The sequence below is a fragment of the Chiloscyllium punctatum genome, chromosome 40 (assembly GCF_047496795.1).
Source record: "Chiloscyllium punctatum isolate Juve2018m chromosome 40, sChiPun1.3, whole genome shotgun sequence".
Lineage (NCBI taxonomy): Eukaryota > Metazoa > Chordata > Chondrichthyes > Orectolobiformes > Hemiscylliidae > Chiloscyllium > Chiloscyllium punctatum.
In genome coordinates, this window is record NC_092778.1 from 51863539 (window position 1) to 51883609 (window position 20071).

Consider the following 20071-nt stretch of genomic DNA (forward strand, 5'->3'; position numbering starts at 1 on the left):
CTTCTAAGGATTCACTCCATCTATCCTGTCTATACCTGACATATGCTTCCTTCTTTTTCTTAACCAAACCCTCAATTTCTTTAGTCATCCAGCATTCCCTATACCTACCAGCCTTCCCTTTCACCCTGACAGGAATATACTTTCTCTGGATTCTTGTTATCTCATTTCTGAAGGCTTCCCATTTTCCAGCCGTCCCTCTACTTGCGAACATCTGCCTCCAATCAGCTTTCAAAAGTTCTTGCCTAATACCGTTAAAATTAGCCGTTTTCCAATTTAGAACTTCAACTTTTAGATCTGTTCTATCCTTTTCCATCACTATTTTAAAACGGATAGAATTATGGTCACTGGCCCCAAATTGCTCCCCCACTGACACTTCAGTCACCTGCCCTGCCTTATTTCCCAAGAGTAGGTCAAGTTTTGCACCTTCTCTAGTAGGTACATCCACATACTGAATCAGAAAATTGTCTTGTACACACTGAAGAAATTCCTCTCCATCTAAACCTTTTAACATTATGGCAGTCCCAATCGATGTTTGGAAAGTTAAAATCCCCTACCATAACTACCCTATTATTCTTACAGATAGCTGAGATCTCCTTACAAGTTTGTTTCTCAATTTCCCTCTGACTATTAGGGGGGTCTATAATACAATCCCATTAAGGTGATCATCCCTTTCTTATTTCTCAGTTCCACCCAAATAACTTCCCTGGATGTATTTCTGGGAATATCTTCCCTCAGCACAGCTGTAATGCTATCCCCTATCAAAAATGCCACTCCCCCTCCTCTTTTCCTCCCTTTCTATCCTTCCTGTAGCATTTGTATCCTGGAACATTCAGCTGCCAGTCCTGCCCATCCCTGAGCCATGTTTCCGTAATTGCTATGATAGCCCAGTCCCATGTTCCTAACCATGCCCTGAGTTCATCTGCCTTCCCTGTAAGGCCCCTTGCATTGAAATGAGTGGGTTTCCTCCGGGTGCTCCGGTTTCCTCCCACCGTCCAAAAATGTGCAGGTTAGGTGAATTGGCCATGCTAAATTGCCCGTAGTGTTAGGTGTAGGGGAATGGGTCTGGGTGGGTTGCGCTTCAACGGGTCAGTGTGGACTTGTTGGGCCGAAGGGCCTGTTTCCACACTGTAAGTAATCTAATCTAATCTTAAAAAAAAGCAGTTTAATGTATTAGTCCTACCTTGTCCCTACCTGCCCTGACTGTTTGACTCACTTCTGTTCTCAGCTGTACCCATCTCAGATCGATCTCTTTCCTCACTATCTCCCTGGGTTCCATCCCCCCATCTTACCAGTTTAAATCCTCCCAAGCAGTTCTAGCAAATTTCCCTGCCAGTATATTAGTCCCCTTCTAATTTACGTGCAATCTGTCCTTTATGTACAGCTCACTTCTACCCCAAAAGAGATTCCAATGATCTAAAAATGTGAATCCTTCTCCCATACACCAGCTCCTCAGCCATGCATTCATCTGCTCTATCCTCCTATTCCTCCCCTCACTAGCTCATAGCATTGGGAGTAATCCAGATATTACAACCCTTGAGGACCCCCTTTTTAAATTTCTGCCTTACTCTCTGTAATCTCCCTTCAGAATCTCAACCTTTTCCCTGCCTATGTTGTTGGTTCTAATGTGGACCTCTTGCTGCCACCCCCCCCCACCACCATGAGAACATTCTGCACCCTCTCTGAGACATCCTTGATCCTGGCACTAGGGAAACAACACACCATTCTGCTTTTTCTCTGCTGGCCACAGAAACGTCTGTCTGTACCTCGGACTACAAAATCCCCTAACACAATTGATCTCTTGGAAGCCGACATACCCCTCGTTGCATTAGTGCCAGTCTTAATACCAGAAACTTGGCTGTTCGTGCTACGTTCCCCTGAGAATCCATCACCCCCTACATTTTCCAAAACAGCATACCTGTTTGAAATGGGTATATCTACAAAAGATTCCTGACCTAGGTGCTGACCTCTGTCACCCTTCCTGGAGTTAACCCATCTATGTGACTGTATCTGAGACTTTTCCCCCATTCCTATAACTTCCATCCATCATATACTGTTGCTGTTGCAAATTCCTCATTGCTTCTATCTGTCTCTCCAACCGATCCACTCGATCTGATAAGATTCACATCCAGCAGCATTTATGGCAGATATAATCCGTAGTAACCCTTAAACTCTCTTTGAACTCCCACATCTGACAAGAAGTACATCTCACTGCAAAGGCCATTTTTGCTCCTTCACAGTCTACAGACCCAGAAAATAACACTGTCTTATTCCTCTACAAACACTGCCCCAGGTTAAATTAATAGCTATGGCTTATATTTTAAGTTTAATCAAGAGACTTATCTCCAAAAACATATAATCAAGAAAGAATCCACTGTACCCACTACTGCAGCCTTTCTCTTGGAGAGACTTAAAACAACAATTAATTTATCTGATTCTGTGCTGTGAACTTCGCCCAACAGTTCCTCCAAGATTAGTTGTGAATTTCACTGTTTGTTAATTTTCCCAGATGCACTTCGATGTCCAGCGATACATGAATTCAAACAGCAAAGGCAGTAACTGTGCAGGCTCTCTCTCTCTCTCTCTCCTGCACTGTCCTCACCATGTGCTTCCTTTGTCTGCTCTTCTCCCTTTTAAACAGCTGTTGTTTTGACTTTTTTTTTTCCGAAGTTCCAAAACAATGCAACAGCATAAAGAACAGTAATTGCTGCTCCTGGAATTCGAGGAAATCACCTCCAACACCTAAAATACCTCAAAAAACAAAAGGAGCAGCTCTTACAGGCAGAAATTTTTCCCATCCTCCCTCCCCAAATGTAATTTTGTTCCTCCCTACACTGCTTTCCCCACTCCCCCCAAAAAAACAAAGGGATTACCACCTGTTGCCGTTTCTTGATCTAGTTAGCTGTTGCCATATTCTGATATGGCAGATTGGGTATATTCTAAAGGTATTGTCACATGATCCAACCAGGCCCCACACTCTCACCCTGATGTCCATCCCCAGAACTTTCTGCCTTCCTACCACTTATTAGAAAGTGAACAATCTCCATCATCTGATCAGATAAGTCTTGACTAGTCAGTCAAGTAGCTCTCTTCCCCTCCCCAAAACACTAATTTTTCAATACTCCTATGATTTTTGTCACAAGAGTTTCTCACAATTCTGTCTAGGAGTTAATCTTTAATTGATGGAGACCTTACAGTGATTGTTGAGGACTGGTAACCCACAACATCTTGAAATAGGCCATCACTGGTTGCCTAGAGGATCCACTGTTCCAGACAGCAGGCCGGTTTGATATGGAAGTCAGAGCCTCCTGAGCTACACAACAGCCTCATTACAGGAAAGGATCAGGCACAATGGAGCTCAAATCTATCTCCGATTCAGCCAAAATGGTCCAATTACAGTTAATGTTGGTGGAATCTATTTGGCTTCACAAGGATGCAATGGGTTGTTGTCATCCTGGATTCCAACCCCCACAATCACCCTCTTATTTGCACCCTATACTGGACCAAATGCTTGCCAAACATATTTAGTCTTAGCCCCTCATTGCCTCAGTAAACTGCCACCTCAACCCAGGCCCATTATCTTCATCTGGTGATTTACAGAACAGGGCCTATTATGCATTTACAGATTCCAGAGCCCACAGTAATGAGGCTTGTCTCCTCAGACTGGGATGGGCCTATCTGCTGTCTGATCCTTATGATCTTCCTCAATGATGATGTTGAAATATGTAAAGATAAAATTGAATGAGACTCAGACTCAAAAAATGTCAGACCGCCTGAGGTACTTAAGTACTTTAACTGAAACTGGGTGTAGTTTTCAAGGTGAGGTTTTACCAGGTACCAATAGAGAGCGATTTAAACATCAGTAGCAGTGAAGAGGCAGGAGGTTGATCACTTGGGTCAGGATTTTGGATTGTGAGAAAATTCTAGATTTCCTGCTGGATTTCCTTGTACACAACTGATAACGTCAAAATGTAGGTGCAATATGCAAATAAGGAATTCAAATGGTGTGTTAACTTTTATTATAAGGGGGTTGAATCGAATTAGCTTTATTATCACATGTACTCAAATAAGTAGTGAAATGTTTACTTTCGCCACTTATGGCACCATCTTAGGTACCTGGTATCTAGGTACGAGATTCTTCCATGCAAGCTTTTATGAAAAAGATTAGAAAAATAAGGAAGGAAAAAATCCAGCAATTCAGATCGTAGAAACAAATTACAAAACAGAGAAATAAAAAGTTCAGAAGAAGAGTAAATAAATCTTGCTGCAAACAGAGCTTTAGTGAGACCACTCCTGTGTACAAGATCGAGGTAGAATATATCTGCCTTGAGAGTTACAACAAAGATGCAATAGATTGATTCATGAGAGAGTTGTCTTGTGAAGAGCCATCAAGTAGAATTATTAGAGTTTAGAAGATTGAGAGGTTAGATACCAAGAGGCTGTTTTGCTTGGTTGGAGAGCCAAACACTCAGGGTTTATAATCTTAGGATAAGGATGACCATTTAGGATACAGCTAATGAGAAAGTCTCCACTCAAAAGGCTGGAGTGGTCAATATTTAGAATAGCCTGTAGGTAGAATAGTGTAGGCAATTTGCAAAGGCAGCATCTTCCAAACCAGTGACCATGACCACCTAGAAGAACAAGGGCAGAAAGCACATCTGCAAATCTCCTCTGAGTTACACATCATAACTTGGAATTTGGATCACACTTCCTTCACCATTCTGGGAACTTCTTTCTTAACAGCAGTGTGAGTATACCTCACACATGCAGACTGTAGTGGTTCAAGAGCAACTTGTGATAGCAAACATCATATTGTAATGCTCCTAAAAAGGAGGCCACTTCTAGGAGGTGAAGGGCAAGACCAGATCTGAAAATATTTTTCCTCAACCTTTTCTATTATATAAGATCACATTTGACTAAACAGAATAGGAATGAGATATCAGGGATAAATGTGTGAAGACTTCAGAGACAATTCTTTGTGAATAAAACTTCAAAGTAGAGTTAGACTGTTCATTTGGCTCATTGACATTATTATTTTGAAAGAATAGGTTTAGTACACATAAGCATCTCCTACAGGAGCTCAATTGGCCACTGCACCAAATTCTGAAATAAACGTACAGGTTCCATAGATAAAACTCAGCAAGATCAATGATTATAGCAGCTGGACTGGCACAATAGCTTTTAATGTATTTTTTAAAAAATCTTATTTACATTATTTTTGTAGCTTTTAATAAGATCGGAGGGTACCACAACCTGGAAAGTGTATACCTAAAGGCAGTTCCAACAAAGATTATTCCCAACACAACGTGCCATCTCCCCAGGGCAGATGCCATGCATCTGTTCAGAGACCCAGTGACTGGAGATCTCCCATGGACCGGCATGATCTTTGGACTGAGCATCCTGGCAATGTGGTATTGGTGCACAGATCAGGTAATGTAAACATATTTCACCTTACATTCATTTTCTTATGTTTTGATATACACAATCCCAAATGCAGGATCCATGTTAAATACTCAGATTTGTCCCAGATAGCACAGCTTAGTTGTTTAGTTCAGAGGATATTTGTTCAATTTACTGTGCTTCGAAGGGTCACTTGGTCAATGCTTTTGGTGTGGACTCTGACATTTGTGCAACTTTGTTAACTGGCAACTTTGCGTTCAAGTTCTTTTGTGTTGTCAATTTGGAGAGACCAAAAGGAGCAGTTGTGCTCATTGAAGAAAGGTTTGAATCCATGGAGATTCCACTGGTGCAGTTATTGTATAGTCTGGATTCAGTCACACTCAACCCCACTGTCGAATCAGGTCTGCCCAGTCCTTTCTGTTCAAACAACGCTGTCACTGACCGGCGTGGTGCGGCCTTTTGGTAATTATTGCATGGTACTTTTGAGTTTTGGAGGCCACTGGACTGCAGCATTAGTCTTCTACTTTTGCTCAAATCAGGGCTGCTTGAAACAATATGCAGTGGTTGAAAAGTCCGAGTATCTACATTTGACCGGAGTAAAGCAGCTGCTGACTTTGTGGGGGCTATGTATCTCTCTCTCTGTAACAAAGAAAAAACATTTGAAATGAGTTAATCAGGTACATTGAGAGGCAAATTTGTTGGGTTTGCTGTTTATCTGACTTGAAATTTGTGTTAAACATGTTATAGCATTGATGCGAAACAAGGTTATTTGATATCTGTGTACTTTTGCTTGTTTTCCCAGGTACGCCTGCTCCACAAACAAACCCAGTCAATTAAGGGAGTAGCCAAGTTCCAGTTAACATGAGTAGACTGTCCTCAGTCTTTTATTTTAACTTTTATTCCTGTCAGTCAAGCTGTGTCTTGTTGTTACTTCACCTAAAAGTGACAACTTGCTAAGCAAAACCAACATCAACTTTTGGACGATATTTCATTTTCTAGAGTTCTGTTTTACAACTAGAAATGCAAAATAGTTTAACTGCGTCCCCTTACTTACTTTCATGAAGACTTTTTCAACAATCACCTTTCAAAAGTGAAATCTCAATCACAGACTTTCTACATTGTAGAAAGAGGCCATTTGGCCCATCGAGTCTACTCTAACCTCCTGAAGAGAATCTCATGCCAGTATTAAGGGATACAGATGGATGGATTAGGAGTGGGTAGATGGAGCTAAAATGCAGATAAGCCATGATTCCATTTAATGGCAGAGCAGGTTTGAGGAGCTGAATGGCAATGACCTGTTGCTAGCAGTAAATTAATCAATGAAAAATATATCTAATTTCTCAGGTAATTGTGCAACGGTCACTATCTGCGAAGAACCTGAGCCATGCAAAGGGTGGCTCAATACTGGCAAGCTATCTCAAAATGCTGCCTATGATTTTCATTATAATGCCCGGGATGATCAGCCGTGCCCTCTATCCAGGTAATGGAGTTCAAGCTATCATTTTTTCTAAGTCTTGTTTAAATCTTTGAACATTTTCCAAAGGATGTTATTATAGATTCTGCAATTGTATATATAAATAGTAATGACATTTCTCTCTAGTCATGTCTCCTTATTTATAATGAACATACAAAAACCATAATGTCCATTGTGGGTCAGTTCACACCACTCACTTCTGAGTCAGAATGTCATGGCTTCAAGTCCAACTATAGAGACTGCAACACAAAAAGACAGACTGATAATCCAGAGCATTACTGCCAGAGTGCTGCACTGTTGAAGGTAATATGTGAAATTGAGGTTCAACCTGACATTTTAGCTAGCTGTAATAGATAACAAGGCACTATGTCAAAGAAAATCAGACAGAGAGCATCCTGGTCAACATTTATCCCTCAATTGATGTTAAACAAGCAGATTATCTGGTCATTACAACGCTGTAGTTTTAAAATCTTGCTGTGCACAAATTAGCTGCCATGTTACCATATTACAACAGTGACCATAGTATAAATGTACTTAATTGATTGTGAGCCATTGGGAATATCCTAAGGTCAAATGCTCTATATGAATTTTTAAAATTGATGATCTATCATGTCAGCAGTTACAATGCTCATCATAAATGTGAGACAGCCATTAGATGGATTCCAAGTTTGAGTCATCTTGGTTATCAAAACTGGTCAAAGACCTGTGACATAATACTTCAAAGGCATGGATCAGGAGTGATTTGATCGAGTTTCATCAGACAATAGATTGTATGATTGTATAACTAAATTGATTGGAGAATCTGTTTTAAGTTGCACAAGACCATACTGAGGCTCAGTGTTAGAGGGCTGTTGTTTTCCTGATGGTTAGCAGACCTCTGCTACAGGCAGTACCAAACACACAGAATCACAGATGCTGGAAACCTGAGACAAAACAGAGTGCTGGAGAAGCACAGGAGCTCTGGCAGCATCTGTTAAGGGAAAAACAGAGTTCATGTTTAGACTGTTCTGCAGATAAAGATAAACTATTTTCCCTGGTGAGAGCTACTAAAACTATGGGGACGTTGTCTAAACATTAGGGCCAGACCATTCAGGATGGATGTTAGGAACCACTTCTCCACACATAGGGTGATAGAGATTTGGAACTTCCTTCTGTAAATGACAGTTGTTGATAGATCACATATTCATTTTAAATCTGAAACAGATAAACTTTGGTTGAGCAAAGTGATTATTAAGGGATATCAGCCAAAGGCAGGTAAATAGTTAGGCCGCAGATCAGCCATGATCTCATTGAATGGAGAAAGAGGCTCAAGGAGCTGAATGGTCTACCCCTGTCCCTATTGCAGATGATGTGGAATTCAAACAGACACCAGATTGCTAGAAATTACAGTTTCTTTGGGAGACTACATCCAGGGTTCATAATCTAAAGACAAGGGGTGGGCCATTTAGGAGTGAGATAAGCTGAAATGTTTTCACCCAGAGTGGTGAGTCTGTGGAATTCTCTGCCACAGAGAATGGCTGAGGCCAAAGCATTGAACATTTTCAAAACCAAGTTAGTTTATAGTTATTAGGGCTAAAAGGATCAAGAGGTATATGGTGAAAATGGGAACAGGCCACTGAGTGGGATAATCGGCCATGACCATACTGAATGTCAGAGCAAGCTGAAAGGGCCGAATGGTCTATTCCTGCTCAATGTTTCTATGTTTTTGTGTGTGCACTCACAAGCCAATGTGAGAAAGGCCTTTTCCTGTCCCTCCATTGTTCAGGAATATACGCAATGTTGGACAGTTATTGTGTAACGTGAGAGTCTAGTGCTGTCAGTCAGTGGCGTCTAGCTGCTATAATTTCAGTCTTAGTCACTGTGTGAGAGTCATAAATGCCACCTTTATACTATTTATATAGTGGTTATGACAATAAGATACTTTAGTAATAGACTTCTCCCTGCTAAATGACACTTCATACATGTCATAGATGTTGCATTAGTTCCAAATACAGTTGTATAAGTAAAAGTCATATGCTATTCTATTGCACATTGCATAGCATCTAGCAATGTTTGAGGTTAAAACAGTGCTGTAGAAGTACAAAGTGTTGCTCATAATTATGTAAACTATTAGCTCTTTGTTCTTTAGAATTTTTCACAATGTAAAATATACACATTAACAGATGCTTTACCTACATTGTTTAATGGAAAACAGAAGTGTGCAAACAGCACCACTTTAGAAATAGACATTAATTTGGGTCTGTCTTTAAATGAAGATTAATGCTCAAAAGTCAGATTAAAATCTTCAACCTCATTTGTTTATGTTTTACCATGGGCCATCTCCTGGTTTTTACAATAATTACATTGCCATAGTCTGGAGTTTTCCCTTGATAATTCATTTATTTTTTTTAAGGGAACTGTTTCTATTGAGGTGAAATATTAATCACTTGTGAAAAAAGAAACAAACATAAAATCAGGAACTGGTGCCCATTTGCACTTGCTCCTCCTAAAACTGGACAGACCAGATATTTTGCAGACTGATCCAATTAAAGGCCTGACATTTTCGTGGATAAAGCTCAGATTTGAATGCAAGAAGAAAAAAAAAGGAAGAATTTTCCCACTGTCTCCTACCACTAAGTTATTGAAGATTTCCCCACTGTAAAAAGCATAGTGAAAATGAACCAACCTTTTATAAGGATAGCAATCTTAAAACAGTGACATTTGGCACCAGCATTATTGGTTCGATTTTAGGCAGGGTCACAGTGACACTGGAGTGCATTTTCCAAATGTGCCGTACAAACCAAACACCCATTCTCATCTCATAGACCTGTTACTCCTATCATACCAGTATTATTCCTGTTACATGATAAGGTGGCCCATTAAATAAATATTATGTTACATGGCGGGTCGAGATAAATCCTTTTCTTTTTGTTGTTAAGCACAGCCCAGGAAATAAGTTTATTTTTGCATAAACCAGCTGCTGGATTTGGATAAGACAACATGACTTATGGTCATTATAGAAGAAACCAACAAATATCTGTTATTTCCATTGAGCAACTTAAACATGATGAACTATAGTGAATATATTGCAGCTAGAAATGGCCCCTCAATTCACAAAGCTCACCTTCTGGCTTGTCCTCTAGTCAAATAACTTATCGCTCTCCATAGTATTTATGTGTAAATGACAGAGCATGCAGAATAAACTAATATTGTGCCAAAGAGTAAACATAATTCTTTTATAACTCATCCCTTCCTTGAAGCTACTATGAACCTCCTTACTTTACCCAGTCATAGAATCAGAGTATTGCTGCGTGAAAAGAGGCCCTTCAGCCTAATGTGGTCATGCCAATAATCAAACACCTGTCCACACCCTCTCTCTCATTCAATCAGAAATTTACTATAATGTGGCAACCAGAACTGTCCACAGTATTCCAGCTGTGGTCTACTCAATGTCCTATATAGCTCCATCATAACTTCCTTGCTCTAGCCTGACCAATAAAGGCAAGGATCCCACATCCCTTCTTAACCAGCTTATCTACCTGTCCTGCTGCCTTCGAGGATCTTTGGATCACACCAAGGTCCTTCTGATCCTCTACCACTACCATTCATCATGTAATCCCTTGTATTGTTAGTCCCCTCGCACTTTTCCCTCTCCTCTCATCTCCATTTGTTCCGTATCTGCATGAACTTTTCCTTCCCGTTAGGTAGAATGATAATCAACCAAACGCAACTGTGGCCAACATGTCATGAAGGGTAATGTAAACCCTCAATGGACGCAAGTATGTTGATGGAAGCATCATTTTCTAAAGTGAATCTGGGTGACACAGCCACAGCGCACACCCACACCATCCATGGTTACGAGAGAGAGAGAGTACTCCAATCTGGCTCTTGGTACATTCACGCATCTCATGTGCAGGTCACTGCTCATTAGTCCAGTTGCATGGACATGTTGGCTTTATGATTATTGCTGTTCACAGGAAACTGCTATCTGGAAAAGTCTCATGACAAGGGTTTAGAAAGTAGAGCATGCACACTGGGCGATCTCTGTCTAAATTCAAGACCCCCCATGATTATTGGTTGGCAACTGGAGATTGACAATCCTTCCACCAATCAGGGCCTGCTCCATCCTCCAGCCCCACCTTATACTGACTAACCACCAGTCACAATGGCATCATGTGGCTACAATTTGAAACCACCCAGTCATTAATGATTAGATTATTCGTTCTGGGATGGGTTTTATGGAATAGGAAATCTACTGTGGACACATCTCCTTGAGTGGTTACTGTCCTGAGAAACAAGGGACACAGGGATATCCTATTTCATTGGATAGTCCATGCAAATGTTATTAAGCAGAAGTTAATTTTGCATACTAGGTCCAACAGCAAACAATAGAACTAACTGGCAAATGTTTTGTTGTTGTATTGGTTCATGGTTAATATGGGCCTGGTTATCAGGAAGGTGCACTGTTTTTCTGCAAATAGTGCCACAGGATGTTCTAAATTCAGTCAAACTGTGTTCCCAGACAATTAGTGGTCAGCAATAAAGGGACAACATTGCTGACTTGAAGAAAGCTGCACCTTAAGTATCTGGCAAGCTCTGTTATGTCAACTTCTCTTATTACAGCGTTAATTTGATTCAGGCACAATTTCTACCTGAACCACTGACTTCCAGGGACAGGCGGCTGAGCAACCAATCAGATTGAGGAATTCTCATAGCAAACCGAGAAAGCAAAATGGAAAGCATCAAAGATCATTGCCTCTGAGATCTTCATCTTTAGTCTAAGAAAAATACTCTTGTGGGTTTTTAATCAAATTATTTCAGGGAATGTTAGTGCCTTTCCCCCCCCCCCCCCCCCCCTCAGCATGCTGAGACATGAACATTTAAAAATTTTCAAGTGGGCGGCATAGTGGCTCAGTGCTTAGCACTGCTGCCTCATAGCACCAGGGTCTCAGGTTCAATTCCAGCCTCGGACGACTGTCTGTGTGGAGTTTGCACATTCTCCCCGTGTCTGCATGGGTTTCCTCCGGGTGCTCTGGTTTCCTCCCACAGTCCAAAGATGTGCAAGTCAGGTGGATTGGCCTTGCTAAATTGCCCACAGTGTTAGGCGCATTAGTCAGAGGGAATGGGTCTGGGTGGGTTACTCTTTGGAGGGTCGTTGTGGACTTTTTGGGTTGAAGGGCCTGTTTCCACAATGTAGGAAATCTAATCTGATGAACAATAAGCACACTTTGTGTTACATTCATGTGCAATAGTATGTAATACAGAAAAAAAAACTTTACAGAAATTTTTAAAAAGACTAATAATGGAATCATAAATCTGAATAAATTTCAAATTGTTGAATTGGCGTAGCTTTGACATATTTTATGTTGAATCACATTTAATTCCACTGAATAAGGATTGAGCAATGTACATTCACAATTAGCGTCGGCAGTTCCAATCACAGAATTAGATTAGATTAGATTATTTACAGTGTGGAAACAGGCCCTTCGGCCCAACAAGTCCACACCGCCCCGCTGAAGCGCAACCCACCCATACATCGACCCCTTACCTAACACTACGGGCAATTTAGCATGGCCAATTCACCTGACCTGCACATCTTTGGACTGTGGGAGGAAACCGGAGCACCCGGAGGAAACCCACACAGACACGGGGAGAATGTGCAAACTCCACACAGTCAGTCGCCTGAGGCGGGAATTGAACCCAGGTCTCTGGCGCTGTGAGGCAGCAGTGTTAACCACTGTGCCACCGTGCCGCCCAGAATGTTGGAGATGTAGCAGGTACCAAGCTAATAAATCCCTGTTAAACAAGAAACAAAACCATTCTGATAGCAAATTGGATATCTAACCCAGATTGTCCATTACTGCAAATTATCCAGTTACTGTGAGGAACAAACTATCACTGTATTTTGATTTCAGTTGGGTAGGTGCGAATTGAGAACATGCTTGTTCATTCGCCTGTGCATGTTCAGATCATCATCTTACTTTAAAAGCGGTTCTTGTGCTTATTTCTACCTTTGGAGCCAGGGTTTTTTTTGGCATATTCTGATTCAACCGAAATTGGCAGCATCTTTTGAGGGCAAATGCTTTCTGCTCCAGATCCACCTTCCACATGTGGGCTTCTAAATATAACGGTGGCAATTTTAACCCATTCACAGGGTGGGACAATCACAGGACCAGGTGTAATACAGCTTTTACTGCTTTCTCCACATAGGTTCTTGATCAGTAAGGGGATCAAGGGTTATCTACCTTCGCCTTAAATACGTTCAATAAAACTTGGCTTTGACAGGCTTCTGCAGAAATGAGTTCCCAGATTAATCACCCTCTGGCTGAAAAACTCCCACTCCTCTCAGTTCTAAAGCATCATCCCTTCACTGGGAAGCTGTCCCCTCAGTACCTAGTGTCTCCTACTTGTGGAAACATCTTTTTTACATCCACTCTATTCAGGCCTCTCAGTGTTCTGTAAGTTTCAATCAGACACCCCTTAACCTTTGTACACTCCAAGTACAGACCCAGAATTCTCGGCTACTCCTCACATGATAAGCTCTTCATCCCAAATTGCTCCACCATTCAATAAGATCATAGCTGAGCTGTGGCCTAACTCCATATGTCTGCCTTGAGTCCATATGCCTTGATAGACTTATTTTTATTAATCAAGGATATCTCAGAATTAAATTTAACAATTGAATTAGCAGTGAACGCCATTTGAACAAGAGTTCAAAATCTCTGCTATCCTTTGCATGTTGAAGTGCTTTTGAACATCTCTCCTAATTCTTAGACTATGCCCTGGGTTCTTGAATCTCTGACCATTGGAAATAGTTTTATCTTGATCTACCCTGTTATCCTCTAATAGATCATTCCTTAAACTCCTAAATTCTACAGAATAATGGTTTAATTTGTCTAATCTCTCCTCATTACTTAACCCCTGAAGTCCAAGCATTATCCTTGTAAACTTGGATTGAACCTGCTTCAGGGCCAAAAATGTTCTTCCTAAGGTGTGGTGTACAGGTACTCACAGTACTCCAAGTGGTGTCTAACTAGAGTTTTATATCACTGCAGTGTAACATCGGCATCCTGACACTCCAGTCCTTTAGATAGGAAGACCAGCCTTCCATTAGCTGCCTTGATTATTTTCTACACCTTTCTGTGGCATTTTAAAAAGTTGTGCACCTGAACCTCCAAATCTCCTCATGCAAAATGCGTGATAGAATGATAAGCTGGTTTTCTGGTGAAAAAGTGAGTGTGTTATGAGACAAATTTCTCCAGAATCCAGCAACAGTTTTGCTCGGACACTTGGCATTTGTTGAAGTATTCGGTGTTAAAAATAAAGTGAATTGCCACTAGCTATTCACAGGCATTGCTTTGATAAGTTTGCTTCCACCTAAGCATCACTAGCTAACATTTTGGTTATAAACATCATTTGCTTGGCAATGTATGCTAAACAAATAGTAAAAAATATCAGATGAGAAAGTTACCTGGAATTTATCATGGTAATTTATTGCCAGTGTAACCTTTAATTTATTCAGAGCCTTCCTCCTCAAGTTCGCTCTCTCCTGGAAGAAAGCGTTCACACCTTTATTTTCTACAGTTTTGCCTTCTCTTAAATCGTTCGTTGAGTGGGATAGTTCTTTATAATTATTTGAAGGCCGTGCAAAAGTGGCCCGGCTGACAAAATTGGTCACTTCTCCGATCGTAAATTCATCATTGACCTTATTCAGCTGAGATTCTGATCCTTTCACCTCATTGTCATCAAATTCACAATCATAGAAGTCATCGGAGTCAGATGATGGCTCATGCAAAGAGCTGGTGTCTGTATTCCAGTCCGGAGTGTAATTTGTTGAAGGATTTGATGGACAGTCAACCTCTGGACACAAGTCAGCCTCCTTTAGAGGGACCTCGGGCTCGGATTCTGCTTTGTTGTTTTCTGTAACAACCTTGATTTCATCCATGGCAAGTGTTAATGCTTCCTCCTCTTTATGATCCTCTCTCTCTGAGTCATGGTCTACTTGCTTGATGCCATGTTTTCTGTACGCTGGTACACTGGAGTCTGTATCTAGGTTTTCTACAGACTTGGTGCTATTGTGCAATGCTTCGTCTTTGTCCTGTGTGGAGGCTATGGCGGTAGATTCTGTCTGCTTTAAGGCCAGTTTTCCCACAGTTCTACTTTTCTTCTGCTTATGTTTTGAAACTTTAATCATTTTATTTATGATTAGCAAATCCTTTCTTTGTTTATTTTCTGTGTCCATATCATTTCCATCTTTTTGACACTGATTTTCCTTCACTGTTAAATCTTGTGTGTGACTCATACCTGGGGTTTCAGAAGTTGCTTCCTTCTGCTGAACCAATGCTGGATTAGAGGGATCTGGTTTTATGCTGCAGACCATATCCACTGTATCACTTTGAGAAGGTACGTGATTTCTCTCCTTGGTGTTCGTGACACCATTTGGCTGTTGATTCTCATTTTGAGGGATCTCTGGATAAGAAGGAAGATAAAGAAACATGTCCACTTTGGGCATATTCAATAAAGCTGGATGAGTTATGGACTCTTCGTCTTTGGGGTCTGCTGCCATTGCAGCCTTCTGTCCCTTATTTGGTTCGTTTGACTGTTTCATACCATTAGAGTCATTTTTCTTCTCAGATCCATCTGAACCAGTGTTCTGGTCACTTACCCGCACGAGAGCATACTTAGGGTTTATGAGCTTCCTGGCAATAGCAGCAGTTTGTTCTGCCGTTAGAGCAGGTGCCTGCTGAACAGGTTCAGGTTCTGCTATTTCTGGAGCCAAGTTTAGTTCGCGCATGTTAACTGCTTTTGAAAAGTGCAACAGTTCTCTGAATTCATAATCAAACGTTTCTACAGCTTGACCAGAAATCACAGTGACGACATTACGATCTAGTCTAGATGCAGTCCAAGTAAAGCTGAAAGGAAAAATAATGGGAAAAAAAAGTCTAAATTCATGTGTTGACTTACATGAATCTCTACATCCTGACATGAAGGTGCTGGTGTTGGACTGGGGTGGAAAAAGTCAGAATCACACCAGGTTATAGTCCAACAGATTTTATTTGGAATCCGAAGCTTTCAGAGCATGCTCCTTTGTCACCTGAAAGCTTGTGATTTCAAATAAACCTGTGTCATGCGACTTCTGACTTTCTCTAAATCCAGCAAACAAATATATTTTCTGATTCTTGCCATTTAATTACTATGTAAATTGAATATATAAATTACTATATTACTATATAAATCAGTCAAATCTTGTGTTTCAACACACCCACTATTTGTTGCACTTGCCACAACATACAGCAGCATGCAGGCACACTCAGCCTTGTCAACTCAGAGAGCTGTTTTGAGTTCAAAACTCATCTTGAGTGTGGCACAACATGGACAGCAGTTTATCACCAGCCTGTTCCACTCTGCCAAAGGAAATTGAAAAGAAAATGGTCTCGGCTATATGAAAGGGCAAATAATTCATCAGCACTAGTTTTGCATCATTGATTAATTCCTGCTCCTTCCATTGTCATTCTTGGCAGGATAAAATAAAGGGTACCATTCTACAGGGTGTTCAGGAGTAGAGGAACATGGTAAATAAGTGCATGAGTCATTAACAGTGTTAGTACAGACTGAGTGTGGTTAGTAAGCCACAGACTATCCTTGGCTTTATTAAGAGTGATGTCGAGTACAAGAGCAGGGGAGTTATGCTGTTCCTATATATGTCTGTAGTCAGACTTCATCTGGAGTATTGGTGTACAGTGCCAGATGCCATACTTTGGAAGGATGTGAATACATTGGAAAGAGTGCAGAACAAGTTTGACAAAATGAAGTTTCTCGTCCCTGGACCCAGACCATTGTCCTTGATGAAGGGACGGCTAAGAGCAGATTTGATAGTTTTCAAAGTCATGGGAGATCTGGACAGAGCAGTCAGGGAAAAAAATCTGTTCTCATTTGTAAAAAGATAAGAATGAACAAATTTGAAATGATTTGGGAAAGTAATAAATGCGATAGGAGAAAAACATTTTTTCAAACAATAATTAGTTAGGGTCGAGAATGCATTGACAAACGTGTGGAGGTACCAGGTTCAATTAAGACATTTAAGAGGGAATTAGATAATTATCCAAACAGAAATAGTGAAGAAAGAATGGGAGAATGGCACAAAGTCCTAATTAGAGAACCAGTGGTGATATGATAAAGCAAATGACTTCCATCTACACCGTAACGGGTCTGTGATCTATTAGACTTGATGCTTGTCCAGAATATTAAGCCTCAAAGTTATTAGTGATATTGGTTGATGACTGTGTCTACTTCAGAGGAGTGGGTTTACCACCACATGGAGTATCCTTTGAGGTGTTTCTGCCTCTGGAGAAATCAAAAATCAGGAGTCATTAATATCAGGCTGTCATTTAAAAACATCCAATTAAAAAATTAGATAAAAATTTATATTAGAGGGAGACTACATTGTGGAACTCACTACTATATGGAATGCTCAAGGTAAATAATATTAATTTATTTGAGATGAAGCGACATAAGTTCATAAGGAAGAGTTCAGGTCACAGCAAGAGAGTGGGGTGAAGGAAGGTGAGAAACATAAACACTAACACGTGGGAGATCAAATGGATATACGCTCCATGAAATTCGATTTGACATTCTTCCTCAGTACTACCATTGAGCAAATTAATACTCCTTTTTGAACTAGATTGTGCTTTTGGGATAAAATACCCATTGTAGGAACATTTAATTCTCATTTCAGCTGAAGTGAAAAGAAAAAAACTCATCAGTTTCTCTGAAGAGGGTGCACAAGCTGAAATTCTCTCTTGAATTTTCTCTTTTTTTTGAAAATCAGCTTACCTATATGATCCACACACTGTTCTATCTCCATCGATTAGTAGAAATTTTTGCATTTGTCTTCCTACAATCGTTTTGGCTGAACGTGTGTGGAATTCAGTCCCACCAACACTGTAGACTCGCAGGTTCTAAAGGAGCAATAAAAAAGTATATTTTTATAAAGGCCATTGTCCCTTTAAAAGAAGTGAGAAACTAGATGTTATGATTTCATTTTTCATTCATGGCAGCAGACAGGATGCAAATACTCCCTCTTGACTTGGTAAGATATCTGATGAGTGCTCCAAAGGTTGATTGCATGTGTTTATTGGCATTAATTAATGACTTGTCATCGTGGTTCTAATGGTCAAAGTAAGTCCTGAGTTGTAATTTGGCATAACTTTAGCTTCGTCACTCTGACATCAAGAGGTATGAGGTACAAGGATTCTGTGCATAGGAGTTAGTCTGTTGTTATATTGCTTTCTCAAATGGCTTAAACTTCAGTTTAAATGGAGTCAGCATATTTTACCAATTATGTTAGGGAATTAGTGAATTTATGGAATTTATTTGTGTGCTGTTGGTTATTTTTCTTCAGGAGGGTAAATAGTTCTGGTAACTGGGCAAATGGATATTGTCCAGGGAAGGATCATGGTCATCTTTGATTTTAATACATACTCAAGAATTCTAAGTTGACCAAACCACTTTAAAGTGTTCCTTATCCAGCAGGCTACAGCTCATAAAGCTGCACTTTAAAACAGATTTGCATCAAAACCTGTTGAAGTGATTGGGACCAGGTTGACCTCTAACTACTAGGTTCTTGATTGGCACAGGTTAACAATCCCAATCAGGAAAGCCTTGGTTGACCAATATAAAGAGATTAGATTTTGTTTAGTTAAGGATGGACTCCAAGCCAGTTGACCATAGCTGGTTTACAAAGCAGTAGCAAATAAGGGGTGACTTGGTGACAGGAACTGGCCTCTGTGTAATTATTTCAGTAGCAGTGAGAGTAGGGTGACAATTGAGAAGCTCTAAGTATTGTTTGTGGCATACAGACTCCTGGAAGTATTGGTCACCGACGTCATTTACCAGCAGGGAACTCTAATATTTCCTGAAGTCCAATGGCTTAGGCACATAAGGACAGCGCACATAAAGAGCGGTTCAAACACTGAAGCCAGGGGAAGAGTGAAATGGTAGCAGGAACCCCAGTGCTGGCCAAATGCCTCCTCTAAGCGAGAGAGACAATTTAATCAAGGGATGAAGTTTGGTGCCGGAACAATGGAAATGGCCCTGTATGGGTCTGAGGGCGATGTTGGTATGCAGTCAGGTCTCGTGACTTACAAAGCTCGGATCAGTGATACAGTCCTGAACAAATACATGGATCACCTGAAAGCCATTACCTCACAAATGGGGCAAGAGCAAAACATACCTGGCCCTAGGGCAGCAGTGGCTCAGTGGTTAGCACTGTTGCCTCTCAGCACCAGGGACCAAGGTTCGATTCCAGCCTTGGATGACTGTCTGTGTGGAGTTTGCACATTCTCCCGTGTCTGCGTGGGTTTCCTCCTGATGCTCCAGTTTCCTCCCACAGTACAAAGATGTGTTAATCAGGTGAATTGGCCATGCTAAATTGCCCATAGTATTAGGTGCATTAGTCAGAGGGAAATGGGTCTGGGTGGGTGACTCTTCGGAGGGTTCGTGTGGAATCTAATCTCTAATCTAATCCCTCAGAACAGCCCAAAGGCCCAGCCAAAACTGCATATGCTCCCCCTCCATCTACATTAGATTAAATTTCCTACAGTGTGGAAACAGGCCCTTCAGCCCAACAAGAGTAACCCACCCAAACCCATTTCCCTCTGATTAATTCACCTAATACTATGGGCAATTTAGCTTGGCTAATTCACCTGACCTGCACATTTTTGGAGGAAACCAGAGCACCTAGAGGAAACCCACACAGACACAGGGAAAATGTGCAAACTCTACAAAGACAGTCGCCCAAGGTTGGAATCGAGCCTGGGTCCCTGGTGCTGTGAGGCAGCAGTTCTAACCACTGAGCCACCTTGTTGCCCATCTAGTATTGAGGAAACCTCAGAGTCCTAAATGGATGCAGCCTTAATACTGTTGACACCAGAAGAAGCGGAGGAGACTCCTCTGAGACAGTCCAATGGAACACGGTCCTGTCTGACTCCAAGTCTGAGGAACCAGATCTGGGGCAAAAGTGTCAGCCTATATCCCAGCGTTTGGGGGTGGAGTGGGGTGGGAAATGTAGTGACTGGGATCAGGTTGACCTCATTAACTACAAGGTTCTTCATTGGGTTTGTTAATCTAGGCCAATCAGAAAAGCCTTTGGCTGACCAATAATAACTAGGAGAGCCAGTAGGGGTGGGCTGCCTTTGAATGGCTGCAAGGTGGGAGGGACGA

The 20071-nt window shown here is 41.1% G+C and overlaps 2 protein-coding genes across 3 annotated transcripts in view; one reads left to right on the plus strand and one right to left on the minus strand.

Annotated features, from left to right (window-relative positions):
* The window catches only part of LOC140464606 (sodium/mannose cotransporter SLC5A10-like), a 142344-nt gene that overhangs the window by 52066 nt on the left and 70207 nt on the right, over positions 1-20071 (plus strand). For both annotated transcript variants that reach the window (XM_072559886.1, XM_072559885.1), the window contains exons 8-9: positions 5222-5427; positions 6742-6877. In XM_072559886.1, coding sequence (XP_072415987.1) covers positions 5222-5427; positions 6742-6877 — 342 coding nt within the window. The remainder of the gene's footprint in view (positions 1-5221; positions 5428-6741; positions 6878-20071) is intronic.
* LOC140464605 (uncharacterized) overlaps positions 5103-20071 on the minus strand; it is a 43965-nt gene continuing 28996 nt past the window's right edge. The window contains exons 3-5 of the mRNA XM_072559883.1: positions 17684-17808; positions 14322-15762; positions 5103-6036 (exon numbers count right to left, since the gene is read on the minus strand). Of these exons, the coding sequence (XP_072415984.1) occupies positions 5587-6036; positions 14322-15762; positions 17684-17808 (2016 nt within the window). The 3' untranslated portion in view covers positions 5103-5586. The remainder of the gene's footprint in view (positions 6037-14321; positions 15763-17683; positions 17809-20071) is intronic.